The sequence below is a fragment of the Oncorhynchus nerka genome, linkage group LG1 (genome assembly GCF_034236695.1).
Source record: "Oncorhynchus nerka isolate Pitt River linkage group LG1, Oner_Uvic_2.0, whole genome shotgun sequence".
Taxonomy (NCBI): domain Eukaryota; kingdom Metazoa; phylum Chordata; class Actinopteri; order Salmoniformes; family Salmonidae; genus Oncorhynchus; species Oncorhynchus nerka.
Genome location: NC_088396.1, coordinates 53,043,816 through 53,060,557, shown reverse-complemented (window position 1 = coordinate 53,060,557; position 16,742 = coordinate 53,043,816). Strand labels below are relative to the sequence as shown.

At 45.6% G+C, this 16,742-nt stretch overlaps 1 protein-coding gene across 1 annotated transcript in view; it reads right to left on the bottom strand.

Moving 5' to 3' along the window:
- cfap65 (cilia and flagella associated protein 65) overlaps positions 1-16,742 on the bottom strand; it is a 162,328-nt gene that overhangs the window by 48,882 nt on the left and 96,704 nt on the right. Inside the window, exons 24-27 of the mRNA XM_065018206.1 lie at positions 12,938-13,054; positions 11,679-11,963; positions 11,339-11,371; positions 9,911-10,131 (exon numbers count right to left, since the gene is read on the bottom strand). Of these exons, the coding sequence (XP_064874278.1) occupies positions 9,911-10,131; positions 11,339-11,371; positions 11,679-11,963; positions 12,938-13,054 (656 nt within the window). The remainder of the gene's footprint in view (positions 1-9,910; positions 10,132-11,338; positions 11,372-11,678; positions 11,964-12,937; positions 13,055-16,742) is intronic.

Here is a 16,742-nt window from a genome sequence, read left to right as displayed (position 1 = left end):
TAGACACAGTAACCCTCCCAGTAAAACACCACTATAGACACAGTAACCCTCCCAGTAAAACACCACTATAGACACAGTAACCCTCCCAGTAAAACACCACTATAGACACAGTAACCCTCCCAGTAAAACACCACTATAGACACAGTAACCCTCCCAGTAAAACACCACTATAGACACAGTAACCCTCCCAGTAAAACACCACTATAGACACAGTAACCCTCCCAGTAAAACACCACTATAGACACAGTAACCCTCCCAGTAAAACACCACTATAGACACAGTAACCCTCCCAGTAAAACACCACTATAGACACAGTAACCCTCCCAGTAAAACACCACTATAGACACAGTAACCCTCCCAGTAAAACACCACTATAGACACAGTAACCCTCCCAGTAAAACACCACTATAGACACAGTAACCCTCCCAGTAAAACACCACTATAGACACAGTAACCCTCCCAGTAAAACACCACTATAGACACAGTAACCCTCCCAGTAAAACACCACTATAGACACAGTAACCCTCCCAGTAAAACACCACTATAGACACAGTAACCCTCCCAGTAAAACACCACTATAGACACAGTAACCCTCCCAGTAAAACACCACTATAGACACAGTAACCCTCCCAGTAAAACACCACTATAGACACAGTAACCCTCCCAGTAAAACACCACTATAGACACAGTAACCCTCCCAGTAAAACACCACTATAGACACAGTAACCCACAGTAACCCAGTAAAACACCACTATAGACACAGTAACCCTCCCAGTAAAACACCACTATAGACACAGTAACCCTCCCAGTAAAACACCACTATAGACACAGTAACCCTCCCAGTAAAACACCACTATAGACACAGTAACCCTCCCAGTAAAACACCACTATAGACACAGTAACCCTCCCAGTAAAACACCACTATAGACACAGTAACCCTCCCAGTAAAACACCACTATAGACACAGTAACCCTCCCAGTAAAACACCACTATAGACACAGTAACCCTCCCAGTAAAACACCACTATAGACACAGTAACCCTCCCAGTAAAACACCACTATAGACACAGTAACCCTCCCAGTAAAACACCACTATAGACCAGTAAAACACCTCCACAGTAACCCTCCCAAAACACCACTATAGACACAGTAACCCTCCCAGTAAAACACCACTATAGACACAGTAACCCTCCCAGTAAAACACCACTATAGACACAGTAACCCTCCCAGTAAAACACCACTATAGACACAGTAACCCTCCCAGTAAAACACCACTATAGACACAGTAACCCTCCCAGTAAAACACCACTATAGACACAGTAACCCTCCCAGTAAAACACCACTATAGACACAGTAACCCTCCCAGTAAAACACCACTATAGACACAGTAACCCTCCCAGTAAAACACCACTATAGACACAGTAACCCTCCCAGTAAAACACCACTATAGACACAGTAACCCTCCCAGTAAAACACCACTATAGACACAGTAACCCTCCCAGTAAAACACCACTAGACACAGTAACCCTCCCAGTAAAACACCACTATAGACACAGTAACCCTCCCAGTAAAACACCACTATAGACACAGTAACCCTCCCAGTAAAACACCACTATAGACACAGTAACCCTCCCAGTAAAACACCACTATAGACACAGTAACCCTCCCAGTAAAACACCACTATAGACACAGTAACCCTCCCAGTAAAACACCACTATAGACACAGTAACCCTCCCAGTAAAACACCACTATAGACACAGTAAAACACGACTATAGACACAGTAACCCTCCCAGTAAAACACCACTATAGACACAGTAACCCTCCCAGTAAAACACCACTATAGACACAGTAACCCTCCCAGTAAAACACCACTATAGACACAGTAACCCTCCCAGTAAAACACCACTATAGACACAGTAACCCTCCCAGTAAAACACCACTATAGACACAGTAACCCTCCCAGTAAAACACCACTATAGACACAGTAACCCTCCCAGTAAAACACCACTATAGACACAGTAACCCTCCCAGTAAAACACCACTATAGACACAGTAACCCTCCCAGTAAAACACCACTATAGACACAGTAACCCTCCCAGTAAAACACCACTATAGACACAGTAACCCTCCCAGTAAAACACCACTATAGACACAGTAACCCTCCCAGTAAAACACCACTATAGACACAGTAACCCTCCCAGTAAAACACCACTATAGACACAGTAACCCTCCCAGTAAAACACCACTATAGACACAGTAACCCTCCCAGTAAAACACCACTATAGACACAGTAACCCTCCCAGTAAAACACCACTATAGACACAGTAACCCTCCCAGTAAAACACCACTATAGACACAGTAACCCTCCCAGTAAAACACCACTATAGACACAGTAACCCTCCCAGTAAAACACCACTATAGACACAGTAACCCTCCCAGTAAAACACCACTATAGACACAGTAACCCTCCCAGTAAAACACCACTATAGACACAGTAACCCTCCCAGTAAAACACCACTATAGACACAGTAACCCTCCCAGTAAAACACCACTATAGACACAGTAACCCTCCCAGTAAAACACCACTATAGACACAGTAACCCTCCCAGTAAAACACCACTATAGACACAGTAACCCTCCCAGTAAAACACCACTATAGACACAGTAACCCTCCCAGTAAAACACCACTATAGACACAGTAACCCTCCCAGTAAAACACCACTATAGACACAGTAACCCTCCCAGTAAAACACCACTATAGACACAGTAACCCTCCCAGTAAAACACCACTATAGACACAGTAACCCTCCCAGTAAAACACTATAGACACTATAGACACAGTAACCCTCCCAGTAAAACACCACTATAGACACAGTAAAAAAACACTATAGACACAGTAACCCTCCCAGTAAAACACCACTATAGACACAGTAACCCTCCCAGTAAAACACCACTATAGACACAGTAACCCTCCCAGTAAAACACCACTATAGACACAGTAACCCTCCCAGTAAAACATGACTATAGACACAGTAAAACACCACTATAGACACAGTAAAACACGACTATAGACACAGTAACCCTCCCAGTAAAACACCACTATAGACACAGTAACCCTCCCAGTAAAACACCACTATAGACACAGTAACCCTCCCAGTAAAACACCACTATAGACACAGTAACCCTCCCAGTAAAACACCACTATAGACACAGTAACCCTCCCAGTAAAACACCACTATAGACACAGTAACCCTCCCAGTAAAACACCACTATAGACACAGTAACCCTCCCAGTAAAACACCACTATAGACACAGTAACCCTCCCAGTAAAACACCACTATAGACACAGTAACCCTCCCAGTAAAACACCACTATAGACACAGTAACCCTCCCAGTAAAACACCACTATAGACACAGTAACCCTCCCAGTAAAACACCACTATAGACACAGTAACCCTCCCAGTAAAACACCACTATAGACACAGTAACCCTCCCAGTAAAACACCACTATAGACACAGTAACCCTCCCAGTAAAACACCACTATAGACACAGTAACCCTCCCAGTAAAACACCACTATAGACACAGTAACCCTCCCAGTAAAACACCACTATAGACACAGTAACCCTCCCAGTAAAACACCACTATAGACACAGTAACCCTCCCAGTAAAACACCACTATAGACACAGTAACCCTCCCAGTAAAACACCACTATAGACACAGTAACCCTCCCAGTAAAACACCACTATAGACACAGTAACCCTCCCAGTAAAACACCACTATAGACACAGTAACCCTCCCAGTAAAACACCACTATAGACACAGTAACCCTCCCAGTAAAACACCACTATAGACACAGTAACCCTCCCAGTAAAACACCACTATAGACACAGTAACCCTCCCAGTAAAACACCACTATAGACACAGTAACCCTCCCAGTAAAACATGACTATAGACACAGTAACCCTCCCAGTAAAACACCACTATAGACACAGTAACCCTCCCAGTAAAACACCACTATAGACACAGTAACCCTCCCAGTAAAACACCACTATAGACACAGTAACCCTCCCAGTAAAACACCACTATAGACACAGTAACCCTCCCAGTAAAACACCACTATAGACACAGTAACCCTCCCAGTAAAACACCACTATAGACACAGTAACCCTCCCAGTAAAACACCACTATAGACACAGTAACCCTCCCAGTAAAACACCACTATAGACACAGTAACCCTCCCAGTAAAACACCACTATAGACACAGTAACCCTCCCAGTAAAACACCACTATAGACACAGTAACCCTCCCAGTAAAACACCACTATAGACACAGTAACCCTCCCAGTAAAACACCACTATAGACACAGTAACCCTCCCAGTAAAACACCACTATAGACACAGTAACCCTCCCAGTAAAACACCACTATAGACACAGTAACCCTCCCAGTAAAACATGACTATAGACACAGTAACCCTCCCAGTAAAACACCACTATAGACACAGTAACCCTCCCAGTAAAACACCACTATAGACACAGTAACCCTCCCAGTAAAACACCACTATAGACACAGTAACCCTCCCAGTAAAACACCACTATAGACACAGTAACCCTCCCAGTAAAACACCACTATAGACACAGTAACCCTCCCAGTAAAACACCACTATAGACACAGTAACCCTCCCAGTAAAACACCACTATAGACACAGTAACCCTCCCAGTAAAACACCACTATAGACACAGTAACCCTCCCAGTAAAACACCACTATAGACACAGTAACCCTCCCAGTAAAACACCACTATAGACACAGTAACCCTCCCAGTAAAACACCACTATAGACACAGTAACCCTCCCAGTAAAACACCACTATAGACACAGTAACCCTCCCAGTAAAACATGACTATAGACACAGTAACCCTCCCAGTAAAACATGACTATAGACACAGTAACCCTCCCAGTAAAACACCACTATAGACACAGTAACCCTCCCAGTAAAACACCACTATAGACACAGTAACCCTCCCAGTAAAACACCACTATAGACACAGTAACCCTCCCAGTAAAACACCACTATAGACACAGTAACCCTCCCAGTAAAACACCACTATAGACACAGTAACCCTCCCAGTAAAACACCACTATAGACACAGTAACCCTCCCAGTAAAACACCACTATAGACACAGTAACCCTCCCAGTAAAACACCACTATAGACACAGTAACCCTCCCAGTAAAACACCACTATAGACACAGTAACCCTCCCAGTAAAACACCACTAAAATAGACACAGTAACCCTCCCAGTAAAACACCACTATAGACACAGTAACCCTCCCAGTAAAACACCACTATAGACACAGTAACCCTCCCAGTAAAACACCACTATAGACACAGTAACCCTCCCAGTAAAACACCACTATAGACACAGTAACCCTCCCAGTAAAACACCACTATAGACACAGTAACCCTCCCAGTAAAACACCACTATAGACACAGTAACCCTCCCAGTAAAACACCACTATAGACACAGTAACCCTCCCAGTAAAACACCACTATAGACACAGTAACCCTCCCAGTAAAACACCACTATAGACACAGTAACCCTCCCAGTAAAACACCACTATAGACACAGTAACCCTCCCAGTAAAACACCACTATAGACACAGTAACCCTCCCAGTAAAACACCACTATAGACACAGTAACCCTCCCAGTAAAACACCACTATAGACACAGTAACCCTCCCAGTAAAACACCACTATAGACACAGTAACCCTCCTATAGACAGTAAAACACCACTATAGACACAGTAACCCTCCCAGTAAAACACCACTATAGACACAGTAACCCTCCCAGTAAAACACCACTATAGACACAGTAACCCTCCCAGTAAAACACCACTATAGACACAGTAACCCTCCCAGTAAAACACCACTATAGACACAGTAACCCTCCCAGTAAAACACCACTATAGACACAGTAACCCTCCCAGTAAAACATGACTATAGACACAGTAACCCTCCCAGTAAAACACCACTATAGACACAGTAACCCTCCCAGTAAAACACCACTATAGACACAGTAACCCTCCCAGTAAAACACCACTATAGACACAGTAACCCTCCCAGTAAAACACCACTATAGACACAGTAACCCTCCCAGTAAAACACCACTATAGACACAGTAACCCTCCCAGTAAAACACCACTATAGACACAGTAACCCTCCCAGTAAAACACCACTATAGACACAGTAACCCTCCCAGTAAAACACCACTATAGACACAGTAACCCTCCCAGTAAAACACCACTATAGACACAGTAACCCTCCCAGTAAAACACCACTATAGACACAGTAACCCTCCCAGTAAAACACCACTATAGACACAGTAACCCTCCCAGTAAAACACCACTATAGACACAGTAACCCTCCCAGTAAAACACCACTATAGACACAGTAACCCTCCCAGTAAAACACCACTATAGACACAGTAACCCTCCCAGTAAAACACCACTATAGACACAGTAACCCTCCCAGTAAAACACCACTATAGACACAGTAACCCTCCCAGTAAAACATGACTATAGACACAGTAACCCTCCCAGTAAAACACCACTATAGACACAGTAACCCTCCCAGTAAAACACCACTATAGACACAGTAACCCTCCCAGTAAAACACCACTATAGACACAGTAACCCTCCCAGTAAAACACCACTATAGACACAGTAACCCTCCCAGTAAAACACCACTATAGACACAGTAACCCTCCCAGTAAAACACCACTATAGACACAGTAACCCTCCCAGTAAAACACCACTATAGACACAGTAACCCTCCCAGTAAAACACCACTATAGACACAGTAACCCTCCCAGTAAAACACCACTATAGACACAGTAACCCTCCCAGTAAAACACCACTATAGACACAGTAAACCTCCCAGTAAAACACCACTATAGACACAGTAACCCTCCCAGTAAAACACCACTATAGACACAGTAACCCTCCCAGTAAAACACCACTATAGACACAGTAACCCTCCCAGTAAAACACCACTATAGACACAGTAACCCTCCCAGTAAAACACCACTATAGACACAGTAACCCTCCCAGTAAAACACCACTATAGACACAGTAACCCTCCCAGTAAAACATGACTATAGACACAGTAACCCTCCCAGTAAAACACCACTATAGACACAGTAACCCTCCCAGTAAAACATGACTATAGACACAGTAACCCTCCCAGTAAAACACCACTATAGACACAGTAAAACACCACTATAGACACAGTAAAACACGACTATAGACACAGTAACCCTCCCAGTAAAACACCACTATAGACACAGTAACCCTCCCAGTAAAACACCACTATAGACACAGTAACCCTCCCAGTAAAACACCACTATAGACACAGTAACCCTCCCAGTAAAACACCACTATAGACACAGTAACCCTCCCAGTAAAACACCACTATAGACACAGTAACCCTCCCAGTAAAACACCACTATAGACACAGTAACCCTCCCAGTAAAACACCACTATAGACACAGTAACCCTCCCAGTAAAACACCACTATAGACACAGTAACCCTCCCAGTAAAACACCACTATAGACACAGTAACCCTCCCAGTAAAACACCACTATAGACACAGTAACCCTCCCAGTAAAACATGACTATAGACACAGTAACCCTCCCAGTAAAACACCACTATAGACACAGTAACCCTCCCAGTAAAACACCACTATAGACACAGTAACCCTCCCAGTAAAACACCACTATAGACACAGTAACCCTCCCAGTAAAACACCACTATAGACACAGTAACCCTCCCAGTAAAACACCACTATAGACACAGTAACCCTCCCAGTAAAACACCACTATAGACACAGTAACCCTCCCAGTAAAACACCACTATAGACACAGTAACCCTCCCAGTAAAACACCACTATAGACACAGTAACCCTCCCAGTAAAACACCACTATAGACACAGTAACCCTCCCAGTAAAACACCACTATAGACACAGTAACCCTCCCAGTAAAACACCACTATAGACACAGTAAAACACCACCTATAGACACAGTAAAACACCACTATAGACACAGTAACCCTCCCAGTAAAACACCACTATAGACACAGTAACCCTCCCAGTAAAACATGACTATAGACACAGTAACCCTCCCAGTAAAACACCACTATAGACACAGTAACCCTCCCAGTAAAACACCACTATAGACACAGTAACCCTCCCAGTAAAACACCACTATAGACACAGTAACCCTCCCAGTAAAACACCACTATAGACACAGTAACCCTCCCAGTAAAACACCACTATAGACACAGTAACCCTCCCAGTAAAACACCACTATAGACACAGTAACCCTCCCAGTAAAACACCACTATAGACACAGTAACCCTCCCAGTAAAACACCACTATAGACACAGTAACCCTCCCAGTAAAACACCACTATAGACACAGTAACCCTCCCAGTAAAACACCACTATAGACACAGTAACCCTCCCAGTAAAACACCACTATAGACACAGTAACCCTCCCAGTAAAACACCACTATAGACACAGTAACCCTCCCAGTAAAACACCACTATAGACACAGTAACCCTCCCAGTAAAACACCACTATAGTAAAAAAACACCACTATAGACACAGTAACCCTCCCAGTAAAACACCACTATAGACACAGTAACCCTCCCAGTAAAACACCACTATAGACACAGTAAAACACGACTATAGACACAGTAACCCTCCCAGTAAAACACCACTATAGACACAGTAACCCTCCCAGTAAAACACCACTATAGACACAGTAACCCTCCCAGTAAAACACCACTATAGACACAGTAACCCTCCCAGTAAAACACCACTATAGACACAGTAACCCTCCCAGTAAAACACCACTATAGACACAGTAAAACCCCCCCCCAGTAAAAAACACCACTATAGACACAGTAACCCTCCCAGTAAAACACCACTATAGACACAGTAACCCTCCCAGTAAAACACCACTATAGACACAGTAACCCTCCCAGTAAAACACCACTATAGACACAGTAACCCTCCCAGTAAAACACCACTATAGACACAGTAACCCTCCCAGTAAAACACCACTATAGACACAGTAACCCTCCCAGTAAAACACCACTATAGACACAGTAACCCTCCCAGTAAAACACCACTATAGACACAGTAACCCTCCCAGTAAAACACCACTATAGACACAGTAACCCTCCCAGTAAAACATGACTATAGACACAGTAACCCTCCCAGTAAAACACCACTATAGACACAGTAACCCTCCCAGTAAAACACCACTATAGACACAGTAACCCTCCCAGTAAAAGTAACCACTACCACTATAGACACAGTAACCCTCCCAGTAAAACACCACTATAGACACAGTAACCCTCCCAGTAAAACACCACTATAGACACAGTAACCCTCCCAGTAAAACACCACTATAGACACAGTAACCCTCCCAGTAAAACACCACTATAGACACAGTAAAACACCAATAGACACAGTAACCTCCCAGTAAAACACCACTATAGACACAGTAACCCTCCCAGTAAAACACCACTATAGACACAGTAACCCTCCCAGTAAAACACCACTATAGACACAGTAACCCTCCCAGTAAAACACCACTATAGACACAGTAACCCTCCCAGTAAAACATGACTATAGACATAGTAACCCTCCCAGTCAAGGTGTGTGTTTGAGATTGAGTAATTGCAGTCTGACTGCACAGAATCCCTGATCTACCAATCACCTTGCATCCCCAAATAATTACTCATTATGTGATTTAGATGAGCAATTCCACGCACCGCCCTCACTCAACCTATCCCGTGAAACACTCTTTTGGCTGACCGCAGGGTAGTCAATGTACTGTACCTGTTGATGTGGTGTGTGCTGAGCAGGGAGGGGAAGAAGGTCTGGAACTCTAGGAGGGAGTGTGAGCGGGCGGTGACCCCCAGGTGTAGCAGGGTGGGGCAGGGCGGTTCAGGTCTCCTCCATACCTGGCTAGCCTCTCTCTGGGCCCTCCGCTCTGCACGGCTGGGCCTGGTACACATACCCCCAACCACGGCACTGCTGCTACAGATAGGAGGCAGAGTCTTAAAGAGAGAGAGCGAGGGGGAGAGAGAGAGAGAGCGGGGGAGAGAGAGAGAGAGCGGGGGGAGAGAGAGAGAGCGAGGGGGAGAGAGCGAGGGGAGAGAGAGAGAGCGAGGGAGAGAGAGAGTGAGGGGAGAGAGAGAGAGCGAGGGGAGAGAGAGAGAGAGCGAGGGGCAGAGAGAGCGAGGGGAGAGAGAGAGAGCGAGGGGAGAGAGACAGCGAGGGGAGAGAGAGAGAGCGAGGGGGCAGAAAGAGCGAGGGGAGAGAGAGAGAGAGCGAGGGGAGAGAGAGAGAGCGAGGGGCAGAGAGAGAGAGAGAGAGAGAGCGAGGGGAGAGAGAGAGAGCGAGGGGGAGAGAGCGAGGGGCAGAAAGAGCGAGGGGCAGAAAGAGCGAGGGGCAGAGAGAGAGAGAGAGCGAGGGGCAGAGAGAGCGAGGGGGAGAGAGAGAGAGCGAGGGGAGAGAGAGAGAGAGGGAGAGAGAGAGAGCGAGGGGCAGAGAGAGAGAGCGAGGGAGAGAGAGAGAGAGCGAGGGGGAGAGAGAGAGAGCGAGGGGAGAGAGAGAGCGAGGGGGAGAGAGAGAGAGCGAGGGGAGAGAGGGGGAGAGAGAGAGAGGGGAGAGAGAGAGCGAGGGGGAGAGAGAGGTAAAACACTGAATGATATGTAAAGCAGTATCTATTCTAGATTATAAACTGGGTGGTTCGAGCACTGAATGCTGATTGGCTGACAGCCGTGGTATATCAGACCATATACCACGGGTATGACATTTATTTTTTACTGCTCTAATTACGTTGGTAACCAGTTTATAACAGCAATAAGGCATCTCAGGGGGTTTGTGGTATATGGCCAATATACCACGGCTAAGAGCTGAGTCCAAGCCCTCTGTGTTGTGTCGTGCTTAAGAACAGCCCTTAGCCGTGGTATATTGGCCATATACCACACCCTGCTCGGGCCTTATTGCTTAAAAAATATCTAACCAGATCAGTTTGTGCTGTTTTGTCATGTCAAACTTGGCAAGACCATCAGCCATAGGAGTTGGCTATACAGCTCAAAACTGATCTGGGATCAGGTTTGGCAAAATCTATAACATCCAGGTGTTTCCTGTTACCCTGACTACAGGGTCCAGGTGTTTCCTGTTACCCTGACTACAGGGTCCAGGTGTTTCCTGTTACCTTGTATTTCCTGACTACAGGGTCCAGGTGTTTCCTGTTACCTTGTATTTCCTGACTACAGGTCCAGGTGTTTCCTGTTACCTTGTATTTCCTGACTACAGGGTCCAGGTGTTTCCTGTTACCTTGTATTTCCTGACTACAGGGTCCAGGTGTTTCCTGTTACCTTGTATTTCCTGACTACAGGGTCCAGGTGTTTCCTGTTACCTCCTGACTATCTGTTTCCTGTTACCTTGTATTTCCTGATGAAGAGGTGTTACCTTGATCACTTCAGTTCCAGGTGTTTCCTGTTACCTTGTACCCAGAGTGTGTGTTTCCTGTTACCTTGTGTGTGTGTGTTTCCTGTTACCTTGTATTTCCTGACTACAGGGCCCAGGTTCTCACCTTGTATTTCCTGCTACAGGGTCCTGTGTTTGACCTTGTATTTCCTGGGGGTCCAGGTGTTTCCTGGTCCTGACTCTGTGTTTGACCCTGGGGGTAGCTGGTCTGACTCTGTGTATGACCCTGGGGGTAGCTGGTCTGACTCTGTGTATGACCCTGGGGGTAGCTGGTCTGACTCTGCTGCAGGTCTTTGTCAGTCAGGCTAAACTCATTCCTCTGTCTGTCTCTCTCCAGCTCCCACTCCTGTAGATCCTGACGGTACTGAGACAGAGCCTCCTCCAGGGTCACCTGGTAACATAGCAACAACATCTCAGTCACACATCATATGTGGTTGTTTTGTGTGTGTGTGTCCTAGTATAATTCTCACCTTAGTGTTGCTCTCCTGTGTTTTCTGGTCTGACTCTTTCCCTGGGGGTAGCTGGTTCTGGGTCTGCTGACTCTGATGACCCTGGGGGTAGCTGGTCTGAATAACCGTCTGCTAACACGTAACATGTCAAAATGGAAACATCTGACTCTGTGTATGACAAATGGACTGAATGACTATTTGACACTGTTCCCTGGGGGTAGGGTTCTAGGTCTTTGTCAGAGGCAAATGGAGCAGAATCCTATTGACACTGTTCAGGGTTCTGGTAACATAGAACAAATGTCACACATCATAATGCTGTTTACACTGTTCAGGGTTCTGAGATGAGACAAATGGAACAGAATGTCAAAATGGAAACATCTATACAAATGTTCAGGGTTCTATAGACAAATGGACAGAATGCTATTTACACTGTTCAGGGTTCTATAGACAAATGGACAGAATGCTATTTACACTGTTCAGGGTTCTATAGACAAATGGACAGAATGCTATTTACACTGTTCAGGGTTCTATAGACAAATGGACAGAATGCTATTTACACTGTTCAGGGTTCTATAGACAAATGGACATAATGCTATATACACTGTTCAGGGTTCTATAGACAAATGGACAGAATACTATTTACACTGTTTAGGGTTCTATAGACAAATGGACAGAATGCTATTTACACTGTTTAGGGTTCTATAGACAAATGGACAGAATGCTATTTACACTGTTCAGGGTTCTATAGACAAATGGACATAATGCTATTGACACTGTTCAGGGTTCTATAGACAAATGGACAGAATGCTATTGACACTGTTCAGGGTATTGAAACATCTATAGACAAACGGTCGTATGAGTGACCACCGTGACAAGAGTTTGTAGGCATATAAAGAGCTGTGATAAAGGTCCTCACCTCACAGATGATGTCTAGCTGGTAGAAGCCGGGGCTGCCAGAGGCCTGGAGAGTCAGGATACAGAGAGAGCTCTCCCCTGGAGACAGAGCACCGTGCTCTGGATAGATCTGGACTGACTGCAGGGACAATAATCGCAGCAAGACACACACATAGTATTAAACAGCATTCACTGACACAAACCCCCCCAAAAATAACTCTCCCCATTCAACAAACATCCACAGAAAGAAGCACGAATTAATGTAAGCTGTAGCGAACAGTATGCTGCAGTATGTACAGTATGCTGCAGTATGTCCAGTAGGCTGCAGTATGTCCAGTATGCTGCAGTATGTCCAGTAGGCTGCAGTATGTCCAGTATGCTGCAGTATGTCCAGTAGGCTGCAGTATGTCCAGTATGCTGCAGTATGTCCAGTAGGCTGCAGTATGTCCAGTACGCTGCAGTATGTCCAGTACGCTGCAGTACGTCCAGTACGCCGCAGTATGTCCAGTAGGCTGCAGTATGTCCAGTAGGCTGCAGTATGTCCAGTAGGCTGCAGTATGTCCAGTATGCTGCAGTATGTCCAGTAGGCTGCAGTATGTCCAGTAGGCTGCAGTATGTCCAGTATGCTGCAGTATGTCCAGTACGCTGCAGTACGCTGCAGTACGTCCAGTACGCTGCAGTATGTCCAGTACTCTGCAGTATGTCCAGTAGGCTGCAGTATGTCCAGTATTCTGCAGTATGTCCAGTATGCTGCAGTATGTCCAGTACGCTGCAGTATGTCCAGTAGGCTGCAGTATGTCCAGTATGTCCAGTAGGCTGCAGTATGTCCAGTAGGCTGCAGTATGTACAGTACGCTGCAGTATGTCCAGTAGGCTGCAGTATGTACAGTTTGCTGCAGTATGTCCAGTAGGCTGCAGTATGTCCAGTAGGCTGCAGTATGTCCAGTAGGCTGCAGTATGTACAGTACGCTGCAGTATGTACAGTATACTGCAGTATGTCCAGTAGGCTGCAGTATGTCCAGTATGCTGCAGTATGTCCAGTATGCTGCAGTATGTCCAGTATGCTGCAGTATGTCCAGTATGCTGCAGTATGTCCAGTAGGCTGCAGTATGTCCAGTACGCTGCAGTATGTCCAGTACGCTGCAGTACGTCCAGTACGCCGCAGTATGTCCAGTAGGCTGCAGTATGTCCAGTAGGCTGCAGTATGTCCAGTATGCTGCAGTATGTCCAGTATGCTGCAGTATGTCCAGTACGCTGCAGTACACTGCAGTACGTCCAGTACGCTGCAGTATGTCCAGTACTCTGCAGTATGTCCAGTAGGCTGCAGTATGTCCAGTATTCTGCAGTATGTCCAGTATGCTGCAGTATGTCCAGTACGCTGCAGTATGTCCAGTAGGCTGCAGTATGTCCAGTATGTCCAGTAGGCTGCAGTATGTCCAGTAGGCTGCAGTATGTACAGTACGCTGCAGTATGTCCAGTAGGCTGCAGTATGTACAGTATGCTGCAGTATGTCCAGTAGGCTGCAGTATGTCCAGTAGGCTGCAGTATGTACAGTACGCTGCAGTATGTACAGTATACTGCAGTATGTACAGTATACTGCAGTATGTACAGTATACTGCAGTATGTACAGTAGGCTGCAGTATGTCCAGTAGGCTGCAGTATGTCCAGTAGGCTGCAGTATGTACAGTACGCTGCAGTATGTACAGTATACTGCAGTATGTCCAGTAGGCTGCAGTATGTACAGTATGCTGCAGTATGTCCAGTATAATGCAGTATGTGCAGTACGCTGCAGTATGTCCAGTAGGCTGCAGTATGTCCAGTAGGCTGCAGTATGTCCAGTAGGCTGCAGTATGTACAGTATACTGCAGTATGTACAGTATACTGCAGTATGTACAGTAGGCTGCAGTATGTCCAATAGGCTGCAGTATGTCCAGTAGGCTGCAGTATGTCCAGTAGGCTGCAGTATGTACAGTACGCTGCAGTATGTACAGTATACTGCAGTATGTCCAGTAGGCTGCAGTATGTCCCGTAGGCTGCAGTATGTACAGTACGCTGCAGTATGTACAGTATGCTGCAGTATGTCCAGTATAATGCAGTATGTCCAGTAGGCTGCAGTATGTACAGTACGCTGCAGTATGTACAGTATGCTGCAGTATGTCCAGTATAATGCAGTATGTCCAGTAGGCTGCAGTATGTCCAATATGCTGCAGTATGTCCAGTACGCTGCAGTATGTACAGTATTCTGCAGTATGTCCAGTATAATGCAGTATGTACAGTACGCTGCAGTATGTCCAGTAGGCTGCAGTATGTACAGTATGCTGCAGTATGTCCAGTAGGCTGCAGTATGTCCAGTAGGCTGCAGTATGTACAGTACGCTGCAGTATGTACAGTATACTGCAGTATGTACAGTAGGCTGCAGTATGTCCAGTAGGCTGCAGTATGTCCAGTATGCTGCAGTATGTCCAGTATAATGCAGTATGTCCAGTAGGCTGCAGTATGTCCAGGACCCCGCAGTATGTCCAGTATGCTGCAGTATGTCCAGTATAATGCAGTATGTCCAGTAGGCTGCAGTATGTACAGTATACTGCAGTATGTACAGTATACTGCAGTATGTACAGTAGGCTGCAGTATGTCCAATAGGCTGCAGTATGTCCAGTAGGCTGCAGTATGTACAGTATACTGCAGTATGTACAGTATACTGCAGTATGTACAGTAGGCTGCAGTATGTCCAATAGGCTGCAGTATGTCCAGTAGGCTGCAGTATGTACAGTACGCTGCAGTATGTACAGTATACTGCAGTATGTCCAGTAGGCTGCAGTATGTACAGTATACTGCAGTATGTCCAGTAGGCTGCAGTATGTCCAGTATGCTGCAGTATGTCAGTATAATGCAGTATGTACAGTATGCTGCAGTATGTCCAGTATAATGCAGTATGTCCAGTATGCTGCAGTATGTCCAGTATAATGCAGTATGTCCAGTAGGCTGCAGTATGTACAGTATGCTGCAGTATGTCCAGTAGGCTGCAGTATGTACAGTATTCTGCAGTATGTCCAGTATAATGCAGTATGTACAGTAGGCTGCAGTATGTACAGTAGGCTGCAGTATGTACAGTATGCTGCAGTATGTACAGTAGGCTGCAGTATGTCCAGTAGGCTGCAGTATGTCAGTATGCTGCAGTATGTCCAGTATAATGCAGTATGTCCAGTAGGCTGCAGTATGTCCAGGACCCCGCAGTATGTCCAGTATGCTGCAGTATGTCCAGTATAATGCAGTATGTCCAGTAGGCTGCAGTATGTACAGTATACTGCAGTATGTACAGTATACTGCAGTATGTACAGTATGTCCAGGCTGCAGTATGTCCAATAGGCTGCAGTATGTCAGTAGGCTGCAGTATGTACAGTATACTGCAGTATGTACAGTATACTGCAGTATGTACAGTAGGCTGCAGTATGTCCAATAGGCTGCAGTATGTCCAGTAGGCTGCAGTATGTACAGTACGCTGCAGTATGTACAGTATACTGCAGTATGTCCAGTAGGCTGCAGTATGTCCCGTAGGCTGCAGTATGTACAGTACGCTGCAGTATGTACAGTATGCTGCAGTATGTCCAGTATAATGCAGTATGTCCAGTAGGCTGCAGTATGTACAGTACGCTGCAGTATGTACAGTATGCTGCAGTATGTCCAGTATAATGCAGTATGTCCAGTAGGCTGCAGTATGTCCAATATGCTGCAGTATGTCCAGTACGCTGCAGTATGTACAGTATTCTGCAGTATGTCCAGTATAATGCAGTATGTACAGTACGCTGCAGTATGTCCAGTAGGCTGCAG